Source organism: Lagenorhynchus albirostris, chromosome X, assembly GCF_949774975.1.
Source record: "Lagenorhynchus albirostris chromosome X, mLagAlb1.1, whole genome shotgun sequence".
In the NCBI taxonomy this organism is placed as follows: Eukaryota; Metazoa; Chordata; class Mammalia; order Artiodactyla; family Delphinidae; genus Lagenorhynchus; species Lagenorhynchus albirostris.
Window position 1 is genome coordinate 15150212 of NC_083116.1, and position 21312 is coordinate 15171523.

Consider the following 21312-nt stretch of genomic DNA (forward strand, 5'->3'; position numbering starts at 1 on the left):
TATTGCGGAACATACCTTTGGACTTAACAGCAATTGGTGAAGTCAAAGTTTCCATAGATAAAAAGGAAGGTGTGGAGTCAGGCCAGGTTGTCTCAAAAGAGGAAGACGTTAGTGAAGACACACTTGCTGTAGAAGGATGTGTTACTCCAGTGGATATGAGTGGAGATGGGGCTCCAGTAGCAGTGGATGTAGTGGTGGCTATATTTAGAACGGAGTCCTGTGTGGGCTTAGGAGGAACTAATGTCGGGGATGCTGATGCAGCTGGGATTCTGCTCCACGTAGATGTTGTTGTAGGGCTAGGTAGAAGCATAGCACCAATAGACCGGGTGTGGTCAATTCAACCATTCAACCATTATTAACCATTTGGGATGTAGGAGGAAAAGAAGTCTTTGGAGTAGAGAACTCGGCTTCAGTACTTTGAGGTGAAAACAGAAATGATGTCAAAGAGGGTGGAGCTGTACTGGATGGAATCCAGGGAGGGTATGAAACAGGTGCATTCACAGACGTGGCACCTTTTGTCCCGGCTGTTGAAGTATTTTCTGACAAGGAAGTCATCTTTTCTGTACTTGAAGAATGGTAAGTGGTGGCTTTTACACTTTTTGTGGGTCCAGGAGTGCTCTTAAAGCCAGTCAAAGAGGGGGAAACCTGAATATTCAAGGAAGTGTGGGGATTTTCTGAGGGAGTAGATGAAAGCACACTTTCAGGGGTGGCAATTCTGGAATAAGTATTTGTGAGAACCGTTACTTTACCACTGCTTACAGTAGACAGAGAGCTATTAGTAATCCCAGAGAATATGCCCAGAGTGGAGGCCTCATATCGTTGTGATGGTTGTCGTGTTGTTGATAGAAATGGTGAAAATGTGGTCTTTGGAATGGAAGAAATAGCTTCATGTTCTTAGAACTGAATAGAGGAGAGGCAGGCGTGCTTACGAATGTAGTCACTAGCCCAGCCATTATAGTGGTTGGAATAGTTTTCACAGAAGGAGAAGTTGGCTCTGTTGGGGAGGATAAGGATGTAGGTGTGATCCTGGAGGACACCTCGGTTATTTCTGAAGTAGTGAAAGCACAGGAAGCCACAGTGCTTTTTGAAGTAGACTCAGCATATGTCACAGGTGTGACATCCAATGTCGATGTTTGCACGGTCATAGAAGGCCTGGGGGTAATTGAAGACAATAAGTATAGAATGATCCAGCTGTTGTGGAAGCATCAGAAGAAACAGCAGAAGGTGGAAGCGCAGAGTCATTAGCTGACATCTCAGCCACAGGCCCAGAAGTGGCTACAGAGACTTTTCAAACAATCTGCGAGCGCTGTTTTAGAAGATTCAGTCATTAGTACCGTGGGAGTGTCAGAAACGCTTTTGGAGGTGAAGGCAGTGACACTAACTGGCCGTGGGGACCTCTGGTAGATGGGAATGGACGTTGCCATAGCGGTTTTCCCAAGAAGTGCTGTAGGTACATTTGGAGCAGAAAGGGCTGTAGCGATCCTGTCAGGACACATAGTTGTAAAATTGGCATTAGATAGTCGAGCTGTGGAAAGAGACGGAGTCTCAGGGGAGCTCTGTGTGCTTTCAGAAATAGGAGAGGCAACTGAAGACACCTCAGGTTGAGTCCTAGATGAAAGCAAGTGTGAAGGAGCTGTGTTATTGTTTACAGGATTTGATATCCTGGTTGTCCCAGAAGTTATGGTATCTGCAGATGAAGTATCCTGGCGGTGTGAGAACGGGTGAGTCGCAGAGGTAGTGCTTACTACCTTTTTCTCAGTCCTGGGAGTATATACTGAGAGGGCACTCATGCTCTCTTTTTCAGGAGACAAAAGCGTGGTCATTGTCAGAGCTTGTGAAGGGAGAGCTGTTTTCCCAAGACTGGGAGGCGTTTCTGAAATGTGGACATCTGCTGTTGAGGTAGGTGGAGTGTGCGCGCTCCCAGAAGTGGGAGATGAAGTTGGACTCTCATTAGGTGGAGTCACAAACGGAGTCTCTGAAAGTGAATGTGTTTGGTGACTGGAAATTTTCGTGCCCTCAGCAAATCCTGTGTCTGTCATTTCCGAGGATGAAGTACTGTGGGAGTCTGAAATAAGAGGATTCTTTGATGAGGACATTTCTGTCACCTTCAGAGTTCTAGGGGTCTTTCCCAGGGAGGTGGTCATCCGCTCCTTGTCAGAAGATAAGGTAGAAATGTCAGTCACTAATAAGGTGGGGACCAGTGTGTTTACAGGATGTGTGGAAGATTGAGAAATGTGACCGTAGAGTGAAGCAATAAGCTTGTTGGCGGAGGTGTGTGAGGGCATAGTGTCATCAACAATGGAAGTGTCTGTGGTGCCGGTAGCCAAGCTAACAACGTGTCCACTACCACTGAAAGTGTATGGAAAGCTGAGAGCAGGGGTAAAAGTCTCCTCCACTTGAGCTATGGGTTGGGTTGCTAATGGTGTAGACATAGTTGAGGTTACATGAGTGGAGGACACAACAGGAGTGCTGTCAGGGAGAGCTTTAGAGCAGCCAAGAGTGGGTGTGGAAGGGGTTACTGTGTCAGCTGACGGGGACAGAATGGTGGTCTCAGCCTTAGTTGCCACAGGAGTGGGAGGCCTCAGCGAGGGGACTCGAGTTTCTGCCAGAGAGGGAACCGCCGTGGGTGTCATCCTGACAGAGATCCCTGTGGCCTCTGAAGTGGTGTGGATGGAGTCTCTGTGGGAAGGCACGGTACCGCTGGTTGTGGAAGTGCTCTGATCCAATGGCGGCATCGATGCTGTGGTCACTGCAGCTGATGACAGAGTTGAGATATCTGAGGGCAGAGATGTGGAGGAAGCCCTGGCCAATGTAGAAGGCCCAGGCATGGTAACCTTAGTCTCCTCAGACAGCACCATAGAGGTGACAGCAGAGACATTAACCGGCAGTGAGAACACAAGGGTAATAGGCACAGGGGCTGCTGAGGAATGCGTGGCTATAGGCTGTGGAAACAAGGCACCAGCAGTCAAGGACATAGCCGTCCTGTCTGTAGGGATAGTGGCAAAACTCATCCTCAGTATCCTTGTGGTGGAAGCACCCAAGGGTTCAGAAAATGTCTCTGTGCTCCCACAAGTGGGAGATGGGGCTGGATTCCCCTCAGGTAGAGTCTCTGAAGTCCAATGTGCTGTGTAGATGTGGGTGGAATTAAAGATTTCTGTAGTTCCATGAGGTGAATTCTTAGGCGTGGTTTTCACCGATTTTGTAGAAAGCCAACTTTCTCTCGCTTCAGTAGTTGCAGTTGTATTATCCAATTGGGTAGTCAGCTTCTCCATATCAGGAAGTGGGGAAACAGATTCATCTGTTGCTTCCAGTATCGTTGCAAATGGAGAAACCTCGGTTGTCGCTGCTACAGTCGATTTTCCCTTAAGAAAATGGGAAGTGGTTTCTTTCCTTGTCACAGCAGTTCTGAATCTTTGTGCTGTTGCAGACTCTGCAACAGGGGCTATTGTCTCTCCAGATGCAATTGTACCATTTGTCTCTGTTTGCGTGTTCTCAGAAGCACTCTCCTCAGTAGAAAAATTTGGTTCAACATAAGCAAGGGTAGATATTCTATCTACTGGTGGAACAACTGTCTCCCTTGGTGTTGAAAGAAGTTCATTTCCAGCTACTGTGGACATAGAGGTGGGTTTTAGTAGTAAGCTGGTAAGTTTACACTCAGGCAGTTTGGTTACAGATGTGGCTTCAGAAACTGTGGAGAAATTAGCAAACCACGGAGATGTCAATTTGGATAGAACTGCTGTATATCTGTCGGTAGTAACATCAGCGGTGGTAGTGGCCTCACTCTCTATGGATGCTTCTGGTTGGATGATAATATTAGCAGTTGTGGATGAATGCTCTGTATTAGAAGTACTCCCATGGAATGCTGATGTCAACAGAGTCTGTTCTGGCCTGGAAGTCCAAATGATCTCATTGGTGGAGGATAGATGGTTACCTTCATCAGTTACTGATGTGGGACCAGACTCAGACACCTTGGATGTGGAAGCTGATCTAGTGGAAATCAGAGAAAGCATGTTTTCACCACCGGGGGGTGTATTCTGGGTATATACTGGCCCAGTGATTGTGGGGTAAAGCATAGTTCCAGCCACTGTAGGTGCAAGTGTGATCCCAGTAGTCAAGGCTGCATGTGTAGTCTCAGCATCAATAACTGTCTGTACACTCTGAGCTCTGGTGAATGGAGAGGATGTCCTAAAAGAAAGGGCCACGGAAGAGGCCTCTTTTGGCACAGAGGTAGATATTGTGCCCTCCACTCTGGGTGAAGAGACATCCTGGAAATTTGTAAATGCCGGCTCTGTTTCAACTGTTCTTAGCGCAGGTGTCATTTCAATAGACCTAGTTGAATAAACTGTAAAGGGTATTTCCATATCAGTTGTTGCCAATGTGGATGCCGTCTGATTTCTAGGAAATACAGAATCCACTGGAACAGCTGTGGAGAGGAGACAGACTCAGGTGGCAGTGCTGATGCAGTCCCAACGTGAGTAGTTGTAGCTGAAGTCTGGTCCACCGTGGACTGAGGTACACTTCCAGCAGCTGTAGATGCAAGAAACTCCTGGCTAGGGCTTCCCTGGTGGCGCAGTGGTTGAGAGTCCGCCTGCCGATGCAGGGGACACGGGTTCGTGCCCTGGTCCGGGAAAATCCCACATGCCACGGAGCGGCTGGGCCCGTGAGCCATGGCCGCTGAGCCTGCGCGTCCGGAGCCCGTGCTCCACAATGGGAGAGGCCACAACAATGAGAGGCCTGCGTACCACAAAAAAAAAAAACTCCTGGCTAGCTGTGGAGATAGGGAGTGCCCCCATACCTGTGGATTTGGGTCAAGATGTTGTAGACATGGATATCGACTCAATAGATGAGAATAAATATGTTGTCCTCCTAACAGCCGACTGAGATCCAGTCACTGAAGTTTTGAATGTAATTAACTCTTGGTAAATCCAGATGTGTACAGAAAACTAGTAGCTACTGTTGGATGAAAGGTCTCAGTAGCAATGGATTCAGCCATTTTTGTTGTCCTTGTGCTCTCTGAAGATGGGGATTTACTTATTTTCATGGAATTGGCAGTAGGGCCTATGGAGGTACTCTTGGTAGACAGAGCAATGGCTGCTGAAGTAGACGAAATGTCTGCTGCGAATGTAGCTGTCTCAGCTATGGATGTCTTTTTAAAAATTGGTGCAGTCATTGTTTCCAGAGGTGGAGATGTTGTATTGGAATACGATCTGGTTGTATAATCAGTTGCAAATACAGGCATGCTTTTAGACTCCACGGTAGAAGAATAGACCGTCTTTTGTGGTTTTAGTCCAGTAACTTGGAGTGGTGTTGTCAAATCTATTTGCTGTGAAAGAGTTGTAGTTGTTTCCTGAATTGCTATATTTTCAGAAACAACTGAAAAATTACAAAGCATGTGTCACTTGGATGTCACTTGGATTCAACTTTAGAAGTCAGAGACAATTTAAGAAACAGCTCTATAATGGTTTTTCACATTTTTAAGAGGAGATAAGTATCAGATATAAATCAAATCATGTGATTACAGCTGACCCTTGAATTATAGGGTTTGAACTGTGTGGGTCCACTTATACGCAGATTTTTTTTCAATAGTAAATACTACAGTACTACACAATCCACGGTTGGCTGAATCCTCAGATGCGGAAGAGCAGATATGGAGAAAGCACAGATACAGAGGGCCAACTATAAGTTGTAATGGGGGGACTTCACTGGTGGTCCAGTTGTTAAGTCTCTGCGCTTCCACTGCAGGGGGTGCAGGGTTCAAATTAAGATCCCACATGCCACGGGGCGCAGCCAAAACAAAAAAATTGTAACGTGATTTTCCCTGCTCTGGAGGGTTGACATTCCTAATCTCCACATTGTTCAAGGGCCAACTGTACTTGATTTTTCTTTCTTTCTTTCTTTCCTTCTTTTTTTATTTCTTTCTTTTTCTTTCTTTCCTTCCTTCCTTCCTTCTTTCTTTTTTTTTACTTGGTTTTTCTTAAGATGATTTTCTACTTTCCAAAATCTATATATGGTTCTCATAATGCCCTGGTTAAGTAACAGGTAGAAGGATATCCATTCCATCGTGTCTCCATAAAAAAATATAGGCACTCCTAAAAGAGGGGTGCATACTAGAGTAGCACACTGAGTGAGAGGATTAACTTTGGGAAATGAACCAATTTCTTGAAAGACAAGTGGTCAAACTCGCTTAAGAAGAAATAGATGACTTGAATGGTCCTATATCTATTACAGAAATTGGATTGTGTGGTTAAAGTCTTCCCAAAAAAGGAGGACCAGCTTTGGATTCAAATAGATGTATTTTTAAATCCTGGCTCCCTCATTTATTCATTATGTAATCATGGACTAGTTAATTAACCTCTCTGTGTTTCAATTTCCTCCTCTGTAATGTGAGATAATAACACCGACCTTAAAAAATTGTTTTGAGAATTGAGTTAATGCATGTAAAATACTTAGCATAGCACCTGGCATATAGGAAGTGCTCAAAAAATGATTAACTGTTGTCAAATGCCTATTATTCATCTCAGTACTATAAACTGAAAATGTTTTGATCTGGGACCCCAAGATTAAAATTTCTTTAACATATGCCATTTATGTATATATATTTACCAATAATGTATACATATGTATAATAAATTTACATTATGTACATTATAAACATACTCAAAATATGCCAAAAGAATATGATAGGGTTTCCCTGGTGGCGCAGTGGTTGAGAGTCTGCCTGCGATGCAGGGGACACGGGTTCGTGCCCTGGTCCGGGAAGACCCCACATGCCGCGGAGCGGCTGGGCCCGTGAGACATGGCCGCTGAGCCTGCGCGTCCGGAGCCTGTGCTCCACAATGGAAGAGGCCACAGCAGTGAGAGGCCCGCGTACCACACACACACAAAAAAAAGAATATGATAAAAATAAATATAAACAGAAGTTTCACAATATTTTCTTCCTGCATTCTAATGTAATGATGGGCACAGTCACACAGGAGGATGAATTAGTATGTCTATATATTCATGATCACCAACTTCAAATAAGCTTTTCACACTGCCCATCCAGCCTACCACTTTTCTCTGGTCAATTTATGCTCCTACTCTCTGCAATAATTACTGAAAACCTTCTCCATTCTCAAACTTTACCCTCACATGTTTATCAAGTAACCTTTTCCTCTTATTTCATAGGAAAAAACAAAGGAAGTCATCAGGTAGAAACTTAGCTGTGCTGCCGTCTCAGAAAGCTGACACCAACAGTCATCCCTCCTTTCCCTAAGGAGCCTTCCCCTTCCTGATTTAAAACATGTTCCAGTCTGTTGCAATAAAACATAAAAAACCCCGGGCTTCCCTGGTGGCGCAGTGGTTAAGAATCCGCCTGCCAATGCAGGGGACACGGGTTCGAGCCCTGGCCCGGGAAGATTCCCACATGCCGTGGAGCAACTAAGCTGGTGTGCCACAACTACTGAGCCCATGTGCCACAACTACTGAAGCCCACGTGCCTAGAGCCCGTGCTCTGCAACAAGAGAAGCCACCACAGTGAGAAGCCTGCACACCGCAACGAAGAGTAGCCCCCGCTCGCCACAAATAGAGGAAGCCACGCACAGCAACAAAGAACCAAAGCAGCCAAAAATAAATAAATAAGATTTAAAAAAATCCACATCCTTCTGCAGGTACTGCCCTGTCACTCTGCTCCCCATCACACCCAAACTTCTTTAAAGAAAATTGATCTCTACTGGCTGTCTTCATGCTCCCCTGACCCATTCTTTAGCCCACAGTAATCTGGCTTCTGCCATCATCATTCAACTGAACAACACTCACTAAGGCCACCAATGGCCTCCATGTAGACAGATACAATGGATACTTTTTCAGTCCTCATCTCACTTGACCTTTCAACAGCTTTTGATAATGTTGACCACTCCTTCCTTCTTAAGATATTCTTTGAGTTGACTTCTATGACATAACGCACTCTTGGTTTTTCTCCTACTTCTCTGGCCACTCCTTCTGGCTATCACCTTTGCAGACACATCCTATTTCACCTGGCCATTAAATATCAGGGTTCCCCAAGGCTTGGTCCCAGCACCTCTTTTCTTCTCACTCTATAATTTCTTTTTTTTAATTAATTAATTATTTTGGCTGCACCAGGTCTCAGTTGACACATGTGGGCTCCTTAGTTGTGGCATGCGAACTCTTAGTTGCAGCATGCATGTGGGATCTAGTTCCCCAACCAGGGATCGAACCTGGGCCCCCTGCATTGGGAGCACAGAGTCTTACCCACTGCGCCACCAGGCAAGTCCCTCTATAGTTTCTTCACATCTGGGATTCCAACTTACACATATACACAGATGAATCTCCAAGTTATATCTCTAGATCAGATCTCTATTCTGAGCTCCACATTTACATGACTAATTGCTCACTTGACATCATCTCTTGGATATCTCATTAACACCTCAACTCAATATGCCCCAACTTGAACTCTCTCCAAACTGGGTTCTCTTTCAGTATTCCCACAGTGAATCATACATTTAATTGTGTAAGCCAAAACCCTCTCCCTCTGTCTCCTTCATTTCCTCCCACCTGCTATAGCCAATCCATAATCTTGTCTTATGGATCTTACCTGCTGAATAGTTCTTTACTCCACCTGTTTATCCCCACCTTTATCACTTACCACTCTGACCAAGCCACCATCAATCTCTCACCTGGACTACTACAGTAGCTTCCCAACTAGATTCTGCCTCTACTCTTGGGGCCCCTCCAATCTGTTCCATAATGCAATCAGAATGATCTTTCTGACATGCAGATTTGATCACGTGTCTCTCACACATACACACACACCTTCACATACTCAGCTCCTGTTAGTGGCCTTGTATTACTCATAGGATTAAAAAAAATTTTCTTAATAGAGCCTAAAAAAACTATGCATGGTTTGGTCTCTACCTGCCTCTCCAGCCTCAGTTTGTACTAAGTTTCTCCCTTGTTTTCTGGGCTTCAGCCCGGCAGCCTCATTTTAGTCCTGCAATACTTGGCATTATTTTCCCACCACAAGACTACTGCATGTCCTGTTGCCTCTACTTAGAATGATCTTCCCACCCTTCTTCATCTGATTAACTTCTATTCTTCCTCCAGATCTCGCTCATGCATCACTTTTTTAGGGAAGACTGCCTTCCTTTGCCTCCATAACTAGGTCAAACCAATCTATTCTAGGCTCTTATGACATACCTCTTATGACAACCCTCATACCTCTTCTTCATAGTACTTGTCACAGATGCAGTTTTTCATGTGTGTGTGCTTATTAATACCTGTCTTCCTCACTACGCTTTATGAGTAGGGCCTTCATCTTTCTTTGCTCACTCACCATTACATCCCCAGTGCCTAGTACAGGGCCTGGCATGTGGTAGATGTCCAATAAATATTTGCAGGCTAACTGAACAAGTGGAAATGATGAAGGCTTGGAATGAGATGAGAGTAGTGTGGGGAACCCTAATCCTACAGCTATTGGAAAGGAAGAATTGACATGACAGTTTATGTTAGTGAAGAGGTTTAAGAGATGAAGACAGAGAAATGTCAGAGAACTTGACTTTTGCTTTTGGGCTACTTGGAGAACAGTGGTGATATTCATAGAAATAGGAAAATTGGGAGGGCAGCCTCACTCGGAAGAAAAACACCCGCTTCAGGCTCGGATAAGTGGAATTTGGAATGATGGTGGAACATCCAAGTGAAAATGGTGCATAGTGAAATTCAACACTGAGTCATAATTTTTTACCAGTTCAAATCACCCAAAATGAAATCATGCATATTTGCCATTGGGAAATTAGCATTTTGAATTTATCTACCTGGGAAGCATAATACCTATGATGTAGGAATAATTATGGTGGTAGACAATCTACTAACTTATTTCACTGTCTCGAGCATTAAAATTACTTTTAATTTGCATATATAGAAATTCTGAGATGTGTGGGGGATATCCTTTGGGATTTTGTGGTCATTAGCAAGTAGAATGAGTGACAATCAGAAACCTGCAACTAACTGTATAGATGAGTAGACAAAAGTTCACACATTTATAAAAAGAAAACTCAAAGTGATATAAGAAGTACTTTTTTACTTAATTTTACAGCATTGTTTCAATTATCAGAGATTCACATCCTATTAGGCAGTATCAAGAAACCGGTACATTTCAGCAGCACAATATTTATTTCAAGCTTCTGCATTCAAATTTTTCCATAACTGCAAGTAAAAAGAGAATTGTCAGGATCTTGGTTCCCATTTTTGCAGATGGCTTTACCACAGCCAACTGGCTTAGCAAACCTGTTACAGTGTCACTTATATCACATTTGAGGAGTGTGGCATCCCAGGGCCTGAATCACTCCCTATGAATGCACTAATTGTTGAGAGAAGATTTCACAATTCCCATTCCTTTACAAATGATTAATGATTGAGCTGCGTTAACCTTCTAGGAAGACAATAAAACACTACATAACACAAAAGCTTAAGTAATCTTCTTTGATCCAGCATTCAAATAGCACTGTTAGAGAAATCCATAACAAGTAAACTCTTTTAGAACACGGAGGATGGGAGTTAGGCATGATATTTTTATCTGGAGAGGGCTGAGCTATAGACGTTAATTGTTATTGACACTTCCTGTAAGCATCTCAAAAAGAAGCATAAGACTGAGAAAAAGAAAAACAAATGAGTTGAACAAAATTGCCAAACAGGTGGCATTTTAAGTACCAGATATCTCCTAGGAATGAATGCAACTTTCATTTTAACTTAAAACCTGGATTTGTATAATTCAGCAAACCTCCCATTGAATCTTTCAGATGAAAGTGGTTTTTTTCCAGAGACGTTACTGTCTCAAGGTTTTTCCTCTAAAGTCTTTATTAATAAAAACTCAAATCTTCCTTAATTAAATCACAGAATTTTAGCACTGTGTTGGAGATTGTATTCAATCCCCTCATTTAGAGATTAGGCCCAGAGAGGTTCAGTGTTGAGACGAGATTTCCGCCGGTGACATATGTAGAGAAGAAATAAGACAGTGTGGTCCCCATGCTCGACTTTTACAATTATTTTGATGTAGTATCAAAGAAGACGATCTACAATGATCTAAAATGGCTATTAAATTACTCCTCCCTTCTCCAGTTGCATGTCTGTGTGAGGGCAGATCTTCTGCATATATAGCAACCAAAAACACCCAAGTCCTAACAGATTAAATTCAGAAGCAAATATGAGAATCTGGTTGTCTTCTATTTAGGCCATAAAAGAGATTTACAAAAATGTAAAACCAGTGTCATTCTTTTCATTATTTTTTTGTTATGGATCTACCTCAGAATGTCTAGATTCTTTACAAAGCTTTCTTGCAATCAATTGTGAATGAATAAAAACAAGAAAACTAATGACACTCATGTTAACATGTGTAATGGTATAAAGTGTTTCTATAACTTACTGTAAAATGCATCAACAAAATAAGATGGACTGCTATAGAGCGAGAAGGATGGTTGGTGGATGTATTTAATAAGTTGAGTAAAATGTGAATTGTAAAATCTAGTAGAGAGTACATGGGTGTTCATCCTACAAGCCTTTCAACTTCTCAATATATTTAAAATTTTTTCATTAATAAAATGTTGGGAAATTTTTTGAAAAGTTGCACACAAACAAAAAACATAGTAAAAATAAAATAAATGAAATAAAAAAAAATAAAAAAAGAAATAAGACAGTGTGTGCTAGTGCTTCAATTATCCAGTACCCATAAGTGCATGCCTTCAATTCACACAGAATCATCACAAACCCTGGAGAAAGAAGAGACTCTACCTAAAAGAATCAAGAATTAACAAATTTAGATAATAAAAGCCAAGTTCTGCAAATGCTGAACTGCTCAAGAGAAAGCTATCACCTAAAATAGTCAGACACAAACTTTAGAAGAGAGAATCACAGTGCTAAAGCAAAACATGAAGGCACCCTTGCAAGCCTAGGCATTGAAACCCAATGTGGATCCCAATTACAGCCATGCCCTGAAACAATATTCCTTAAATAATCACTCATATCCCAAATAGAGGTAATCCAATCAAACGTCAGTAGCTTTTTAACCAGGATCCATAGGGATTAAAGATCCGTGGAAGCAAACTAAGTGTCCATCAACAGATGAATGGATAAAGAAGATGTGGCACATATACACAATGGAATATTGCTCAGCCATAAAAAGAAATGAAATTGAGCTATTTGTAATGAGGTGGATAGACCTAGAGTCTGTCATACAGAGTGAAGTAAGTCAGAAAGAGAAAGACAAATACCGTATGCTAACACATATATATGGGATCTAAGAAGAAAAAAAAGGTCATGAGGAACCTAGAGGTAAGATGGGAATAAAGACACAGACCTACTAGAGAATGAACTTGAGGACATGGGGAGGGGGAAGGGTAAGCTGTGACAAAGTGAGAGAGTGGCATGGACATATATACACTACCAAATGTAAAATAGCTAGCTAGTGGGAAGCAGCCGCATAGCACAGGGAGATCAGCTTTGTGACCACCTAGAGGGATGGGATAGGGAGGGTGGGGGGGTGGGAGGGAGGGAGATGCAAGAGGGAAGAGATATGGGAACATATGTATATGTATAACTGATTCACTTTGTTATAAAGCAGAAACTAACTCACCATTGTAAAGCAATTATACTCCAATAAAGATGTTTAAAAAAAAAAAGGCATTGCAGATTATGTGATTGTCCATGTAGAAAATCTCAAGGAACCTAAAAAAACCTAAAACACAAAAAACCTCCTGGGACTTAAAAGTGAGTTCAGTAAGGTTGGAGGATACAAATTAACACCAAGCAAAGAGTTCTTAGACTTGACGCCAAAAGCATGATCCACAAAAAGAAAAATCAATAAATTGTACTTCACCCAAACTAAAAGCTTTTGCTTGGTGAAAGCCCACGTGAAAAGGATAAGAGAGTAATCTACAGATTAGGAGAAAATATTTGCAAAGCATATATCCAACAAAGGACTAGAATCTATAAAGAACTCTCAAGACTCCACATTAAAAATAAAAAATCCAATGAAAAAATGTGCAATGAATTAGGAGTTTGGGATTAACATACACACACTACTATATATAAAACAGGTAAACAACAAGGGCCTACTGTATAGCACAGTGAACTATACTCAATATCTTGTAATAACCTATAATAGAAAAGAATCTGAAAAAGAATATATACATGTATAACTGAATCACTTTGCTGTACACTTGAAACTAACACATCATAGTAAATTAACTATACTTCAATAAAAAAGAGAGAAAAATCGGTAAAAGACATGAATACTTCACTGAAGAGGTTATACAGATGGCAAATAATCACAGGAAAAGATATTCAACATCATTAGGCATCAGGGAAATGCAAATTAAAACCACAATGAAGGGCTTCCCTGGTGGCGCAGTGGTTGAGGGTCCGCCTGCCGATGCAGGGGACACGGGTTCGTGCCCCGGTCTGGGAAGATCCCACATGCCGCAGAGTGGCTGGGCCCGTGAGCCATGGCCGCTGAGCCTGCGCGTCCGGAGCCTGTGCTCCACAACGGGAGAGGCCACAACAGTGAGAGGCCCATCTACCGAAAAAAAAAAAAAAAAAAAAAACACAATGAAAATCACTACACACTTACCAGGATGGGTAACATTGAAAAATAGTGACAACACCCAATGCTGGCAAGGATGCAGAGAAACTGGACCACTCATACTTTGCTGGTGGAACAGAATATGACACAACCACTTTGAAAAACAATCTGACAGTTTTATATAAAACTAAATGTGCAACTACCATAATGCCCAGCCATTACACTTTTGGGCATTTATCCCAGAGAAATGAAAACTTATTCTCACACAGAAACCTGTACAGAAATGTTCATAGCAGGCTTTTTTTTTGGTAATAGGCAAAAATTAGAATCAGCCCAGATGCCTTTTAAGAGGTGAATGGCTAGACAAACAGTGATATATCCATGCCATAGAATCCTATTCTACAATGGAAAGAAACAAACTATGGATACATACAACAACCTGGATGACTCTCCAGAGAATGATGCTAAGTGGAAAAAAAAGCCAGTCCTTAAAGGTTACATATTTCATGACTCCATTTATTAACATTTTTTAAATGACAAAATTTTACAAACGGGACAGATTAGTTGTAGTTGTCAAGGGTTAGGGATGTGGGAAGCAGAAGTGGGGGAAAAGGGAAGGAGGGAGGTGGGCGTGTTTATAACAGGGCAACACCATGGATGGTTGCAGTGTTGAAACCATTCAGTATCTTTTTTTTTTTTTTTTTTTTTTCTGCGGTACGCGGGCCTCTCACTGTTGTGGCCTCTCCCATTGCGGAGCACAGGCTCCGGACGCGCAGGCTCAGCGGCCATGGCTCACGGGCCCAGCCGCTCTGCGGCATGTGGGATCCTCCCCGACCGGGGCACGAACCCGCGTCCCCTGCATCGGCAGGCGGACCCCCAACCACTGCGCCACCAGAGAAGCCCCCATTCAGTATCTTGACTGTGGTGGTGGACACGTAAACCTACACAGGTGATCAAACTGTATAGAACTCAATACACACACACACACACACACACACACACACACACACACACACGCAAATAGTACAAGTAAAACTAGAGAAATCTGAATAAGATCAGTGGGTTGTATCCATGTCAATATTCTGGTTGCTATACCATAGTTTTGCAAAATGGTACAATTGGGGAAAACTGGGCAAAGTGTACAAGAGATCTTCAGCTGCATGTGAATCTACAGTTATCTCAATAAAAATTCAAGTTAAAAGAAGCAAATGCAAAAGCCCACACCGTGCAGGTAGTTGAATGATAACTGAATGTCCATTTGTACTGCAGGGACCACAGAAGCCACGGAGTCTGGCCTCCATCTTTGAAGGGCTTACAAACATGTTTTGCCGCATTCATCTTGTTCCCATTTGTGAACAAGTGATCACTTGCACAAGTGATCTGCATGAGCTTTGCTGTCTCTGTATTTTAAAGCGGTGATAATCCATGCTAATTCGCAGGGGCCTGTGGGCTTAATTGCCATTTGCTCCTTCACTTTAGACCAAATTGTATTATTGTAATCATTGGGAGCTGGAGAACAGAGGTATAGAGTAGCTGCATATTTATGAGGCATTTTGTTGCGGATGTACCTGCCAACAGAATATTAAGTAGAACATTTGCTAAGGTACCGAATTCTGCTTGTGATTTGGGTATATCACCTCATATTAAATCTTTGCGTTTTTCGAGCCCACATTTTGCATCTGATTTTTCTTTCAATCACGACCTCTGGAAATATAATTCAGAGCGTGTTTATTAGATTTGTGAGAGATAATGGTGACCAGAAACTGTCACAGACACATCTGCCTGTGGGGTAGAAAAAATATGAAATGAGCATCTTTAACATGATGAGAAAAAAAGTTGTTTTCAAAATGTTGTCTGTGTTCAGTTTCCAGGCAAGGACATGAAAAATGAATCCTGCAATAGAGAGAGAGACAGGCTAGAAGCTTCCATCTCTGAATCCATAGGCGAATGTCACCCTGTGCAGGAGACTACAAATTAGGAGGTTTGAATGAACTACAAACAGCTCTTGCTTATCTTTCGTGATGAAAAATGAGGATAGCACAGAGAACTGATGTACAGGGGCAAAACCAAATTGCCTTTTAGCTAGAAGAGCCCATCACAATGAAACCTTTCCTATCAGAGCTGATAACTGGATAGAAGGCTTAATAGTGGGCCTTAGAAAGTACATAAACTATATAGTCAATCTCTGCATATTTTAAGAATGGTTAGTTCATAAAGTAATTCAAAGCAGCTGGAGCATTAGATTAATTAATAAATCTTAGTAAATCAATAGCTACACACACACAGGGACCCTATGTTTTGATACAGGGTAGATTTTGCAGAATGGACTCAATTCATGTTACTTCATTCTTTCCCAAGAAGGGATTTCTCAAATGCATTAACTAAGAGTGATTTAATCTACATACCTTTAGGAAGTCAGAACAAATCCTTTGTTGGATCATGTGTCTGAGCTGAGATTAGGAAATCACTCTCAATTTACCTAGAGAGGAATTTTAGCTTCTCATCAGTCCCTAATGATCACATCAAGAAATTCCAGTCACCATCCATACCTTTTAAAAATACATTAGATTTTTGTCACAGCTAAAACCTGGATACAACTTAAAAGTCCTTCAAAGAAAGATCATTGAATAAATTATAGCATAGCTCTATCATAACCCCTACACCAAAAATAGTCAGGTAGGTCTATACTTTCTGATATGGAAATATCTGCAAAATATACTATCGAATGCAAAAAAAAGCTACAGAGGACTATGCTTATGATGATGATCCCAACTGTGAAAAAGAAAAACAAAGAATATTTACACACAAACCCAAGTTTTAAATTGTTTCTGCAAGGATATATAAAAACTTTTTAATCATTACTTTTAGAGAGAAGCACTTGGGGTAAGGGGATTGAAGAGAAAGGAGACTTTTAATTTATATCTTTATGCATTGTTTGAATTTTAACCATGCATGTCTATTACTTTTACTGTAAAAACTAAATCAATTTTAATGAATAGTTAACTTAATAAAATAACTAGCAGAAAAGGTAAACCAACTTAAATTGTAAAAGCTTATATCCTTTTCTCTTAAAATTGTACGTTTAATAATGTGTCCTATGAAATTACCAGCCCATGTATACGGAGATGTGTGTACAAGAAAATTCATTGTAGCATTACTTGTAACTGCAAAAATTTGGAAGCAATTTAAATGCTCAACCATGGTGAGTTAGTTCAATAAATTATAGTACATCTATAAATGGATATATGAAGCCCCAAAATGGATGAGCTGGTTATAAACCTACTGATGTGTCCATGATAATATTAAGTTAAAATAAATCAAATTGTAAACCTATATGTACATATGCATATATTATTTTTACTTTTTTAACTATACACATCCATACACAGCCATGCATACACACACACATTATAAATCCATAGGAAAAAAAATTCTAAAAAAAAAATAGACACCTCTGTGGAGAGGACGCAGGGTAGGTTTTACTTTATGTTTCATGTATTTTTGCATTGTTTGAGTTTGTTTTATTCACAATCATTTATTGCATTTGTAACTTTTTTAATAAAGAAAAAAGGCTTAAAAACTACTCCAAAACTAAATTACTAATGGCTAGCACCTTTGCCATGATTATTATTTATCACTGCACTGTTTAAATACTCCTGAGACATCTCCAACTACAGTGAATACTTGTTTATTAAACCCAGGTAGCATTCATGGTTTTCGGCAAATGTTCCCCCAAAGCCCTGTTCTCATGAATATATAAATATACACATATATAGTTTATGTGTAAATAGATTTATTGAGAATTGTAACCTAGCCATGTGTTCATTAAAATTTATTTTTGAAAGGTCATAATCCTTCTATGGACCATAAATAGCAATTTATTAGGCAAAAGCTGAAGCTAGACATGTAGTAACCACTCCTATCTATTCAGATAACTGCCTTCATTTTCCCCAGATGTCAGACAGCAAGATGGAGGTAGAAGAAATTCTATGGTGTTACAGCTCCTTCAGGGGTGAACAGGCAGCGACCATAGCTGGTAGCTTAATTTCCCCAGGTGGATTAACAACACCAGCAATTCTCTTCAAAGGAAGCTTCTAAGAGAGTGGCTCATGACCGTTTTGGGGCCACAGACTCCTTCGAGGCAGTCCTGCAAGGTGTGTGGGGTGAAAAGAATGGGCTTTGCAACAGGACAGATCTTTGTGCAAATCCCAGCTCCATTACTGATTTGATGGGTGACCTTAAGCAATTTATTTAAGCTCTCAGGGGCTTTCTTTCTTCATCCATAATGTGCCTGACACACGGCAAGGACCTAGTAAAAGGCAGCGATTATATTATTTTAGAATATGATGAAGACTATAGACTGTCCTCAGGAAGAAAATATTCATCTTGCATTTTTAGAATGGTGCGTACCATCTCAAGGGCTTTGCTCACCTGTCAAGGCCATTCTGGACCTCAGGTTAGGAAACCCTGTCTAAGGTTTGGAAAGAACATTTGAAGGAACCTGAATAGTAGAAATAACATTTTCTACTCCTTTTACTGATTGTCATTTTAGGTTATGTTTTCTTTGGCTTGTTTGTTGTATTGGATTATTTGTATATTATGCCCACCAAGACTTAATCAGACCAAGAGGATAGATTGTACATTAAAAAGTGTACAAAAGAGCAAAATAAATGAGGGTCATCTAACACTTTATCACTTCAGTTAGATTTAGTCATTTACCAGCAAAGTGGTATGAAAGGCCGTGGCAATTCACTGGCCAGATTAGGTTTTCAAAGACCACTGCTAAGCATATGGATTTAATAGAGCCATACTTCTGGTTCCTTCCATCAATGATAAAGTTACTTTAAACTGCTTTGAGTGAGCTGTTCAGGCTTAACCTACTAGCTCGCTTTTGTAATCAGAGCCAGCTAGGACTTTTCTCTTTCATTTTCAAGCCTTCAGAAAGGAGAAAAACCAAATGCCTTCAGGTAGTAGCTCAAAGGAATGGCTTTCCTGTTCCTCTGCATTAGTCTGAGCTCAAAGAAACACAGAAACCCTCTGCCATTAACTCAAACAGCATCCAGACCGTTGGTGAAAACCTATCTCCATAGTCTGCAGGAGTCCTATTAGGCATGGATCTAGCCCCCCTTCCCTCGCTACCCCCTCCCAAATCCATAAGAACAGTAAATACTATTCCTCTAAGAATAAGTGAACATTTCAGGAAATGAGAAAAAATTCTATCTTGATGCTGTTATCAGTGACTTTACCCATGCTTCGGGACTGCAGCTGTTGACAATGGAGAAGATTGGATTTGACGGGAGAGTGGGGTTGGACAGAGAAAAACAACCTTATATTTCCTCCTAAAAACTGGAAAGAAGGAAGGAAATACATGTGTAATTCCAAAAACCCAGTTTTCTTACAAGAATTCCATCTAACAGTTCTCCCACAACGTCATTGCTCTCAAAAGAAAAATGAATTGGTTTATCAATATCATTCCCCACTAAAAGGGACTGGGGCTCTTTGGTAAAATGGCTGATTCTTGGGCTGAGTGGGAAGACTACAAGATGAGCCTGTAACATCTTGTTGTGCTAGAAAGTACGGAAGTGCTTGAAAAATAATGGGAATGTGTCAAAAGGACACAAGAGCCAGACTGAAGGACTCCCACTGGCCAAATTTGGGCCAATTTGAGCAATAAAATAAATGACAGCAACAGATTGTAACCCATTGAATAAACTAAGAGTCCATGAATTCATGCTGATATAAACATATAAACAACTGAAGGAATAAATAAGTAAATGTAGAAGAGAACACTCTCCCTCACAATAGAATACTAACTAATAAATGTAGAAAAATGATGGAGTTCTAAAAATCGTCATTTGGCAATCATCATAGTAATAAGTGATTGAGGCAAGAATCGTCGATAGATATAAAACTACTGGGTGAAAGTTTGATAAGAACAGGATATTGATATAGCCTCCTAATATCTCTCAGGAAATTACTCAATTATAATGGAAAAAGAGTAACTTTGCAGTGGAGAAATCTAACTATCATCATTAGCATCAAGTGATCAAAGTTACCGTCACCAGTATTGAGACAAATTGGCATCATGAAAGACAGGGAAAAACTAAGGGTCTGTTCCAGATTAGAATCTAAAGAGACACCATAACTAAAGGCAATGTATGATCCTGAATTGGATCCTGGAGCAAGTAAAATATAACTATAAGAGAAATGATTAGTACAATTGGCTAAATTTGAATATGGACTATGAATTAGATATTAGTACCATATCAATGTTAAATTTCCTGATTTTGACAACTGTACTGTGGTTATGTAAGAGAATGTCCTTATTCTCAGGAAATTACACACTGAGATATTTAGGGGAAATGAGGCCCTATGTCTGCAACTTAATCTTAAATTATTAAGAAACAATTTGTGAGTGTGTGTGTGTGTGTGTGTGTGTGTGTGTGAGAGAGAGAGAGAGAGAGAGAGAGAGAGAGAGAGAGAGAGAGAGTGTATGGAGTGGGGAAAGAGAAGGGGACAGAGAGAGAGGGAGAATGATAAAACATAGGAGGAAAATGTAACAGTGAAGCTGGGTAGAGAATATATAGAAAATTTTTGTCCTATTCTTGCAATTTTTCTGTAAGTTTGAAATCATATCAAAATACAAGACAAAAAGTACTATTTGCTCTACGTTAAAAAGTAGATGACAAAACTGTGGCAACCTTGGGCCCCTCTGAGGAAGACAGAGCCTGGGCCTAGGAGTGGGTTATTTATAGTAGCGAGCAGAAGAGTTCTGCACCACCACTACCCTTGCTAAGGAAGACAATTCATCAGTTTCTCACCGCAGCGCACTCTCATGTCAACGGTTGGAATGATCTTGTTGATGAGCCAAACATCTTCTTCCCAACTAACCACGTTTCTGCTCAAACGCTTCATAAACTCTTCATTTCCCAGGATGTGGTCCCAGAGTTGAAAGTAGTACAAGCTGCTGGTGAACCTAGGAACCATGCCTTTAACATGGTCGTCCACTTTCTTGCGAAAATGTCCTAGAACCAGAGTCCCATTAGGCGCCAGGTTTTGTGGCTGATCCATCATTACCAGTATCCTTTCTTTACTCAGGAGGAGCTCTAATCTGCCTTTCACACCATCCCATATCAAGCATATTGTGTGCCACTGAAATGGAGTCAGGTGGTAACGGATGTAAAAGGTCTTGCCCAAGTTGTACACAATTAGCTGCTGATGGTCTCCTGCGAGTCCAAGGTCTATGTCTCCTCTACCCAGGAGAGTAGGTTTAGTACACTATAGGAGAAGGCCATCCAGTCACTTGATCTGGCACCCACAAATCGCAGGTCAACGCGTACTGTGAATCAACTGAGTTCAGGAATGGTGTTGGTCAGGCTTACATATGTGTCAGCTCTGCCCTAAAAATCCAACCTTTTTCCTTTTAGTGAAAGTGCATCTGTCCACATTTGGGGAAGGGGAAAGAGAAAACAAATGAAATTTTTTGTAACAAAAAAATCAATTTTAACATCTTTTTTAGCCGTAGAGCCAAATCCAGATTATACAATACTATTATGGGTCAATACCGGTGCAAGTAAGCCAAAATAGTTGATATACAAAAATCATCTCTATTTGACGTTAGCATGTGACTTGACTTTGGCAGAAGAGCTTCTTCCTAATTATATTTTGCCTGGGCTAATAAGAAAAGTTAGATTAGTGTTCCCAGAGCACACACCAACTGAACACTTTGAGGGGGCGGTTAG

At 41.0% G+C, this 21312-nt stretch overlaps 1 protein-coding gene across 1 annotated transcript in view; it reads right to left on the reverse strand.

Moving 5' to 3' along the window:
* Nucleotides 1–21018, reverse strand: part of ADGRG4 (adhesion G protein-coupled receptor G4) — a 60578-nt gene extending 39560 nt beyond the window's left edge. Inside the window, 10 exon segments of the mRNA XM_060137263.1 lie at nt 16–328; nt 361–887; nt 890–1174; nt 1177–1277; nt 1279–4441; nt 4444–4550; nt 4759–4912; nt 4915–5373; nt 20392–20848; nt 20851–21018. Coding sequence (XP_059993246.1) covers nt 16–328; nt 361–887; nt 890–1174; nt 1177–1277; nt 1279–4441; nt 4444–4550; nt 4759–4912; nt 4915–5373; nt 20392–20848; nt 20851–21018 — 5734 coding nt within the window.
* Nucleotides 21019–21312: the final 294 nt, after the last annotated feature.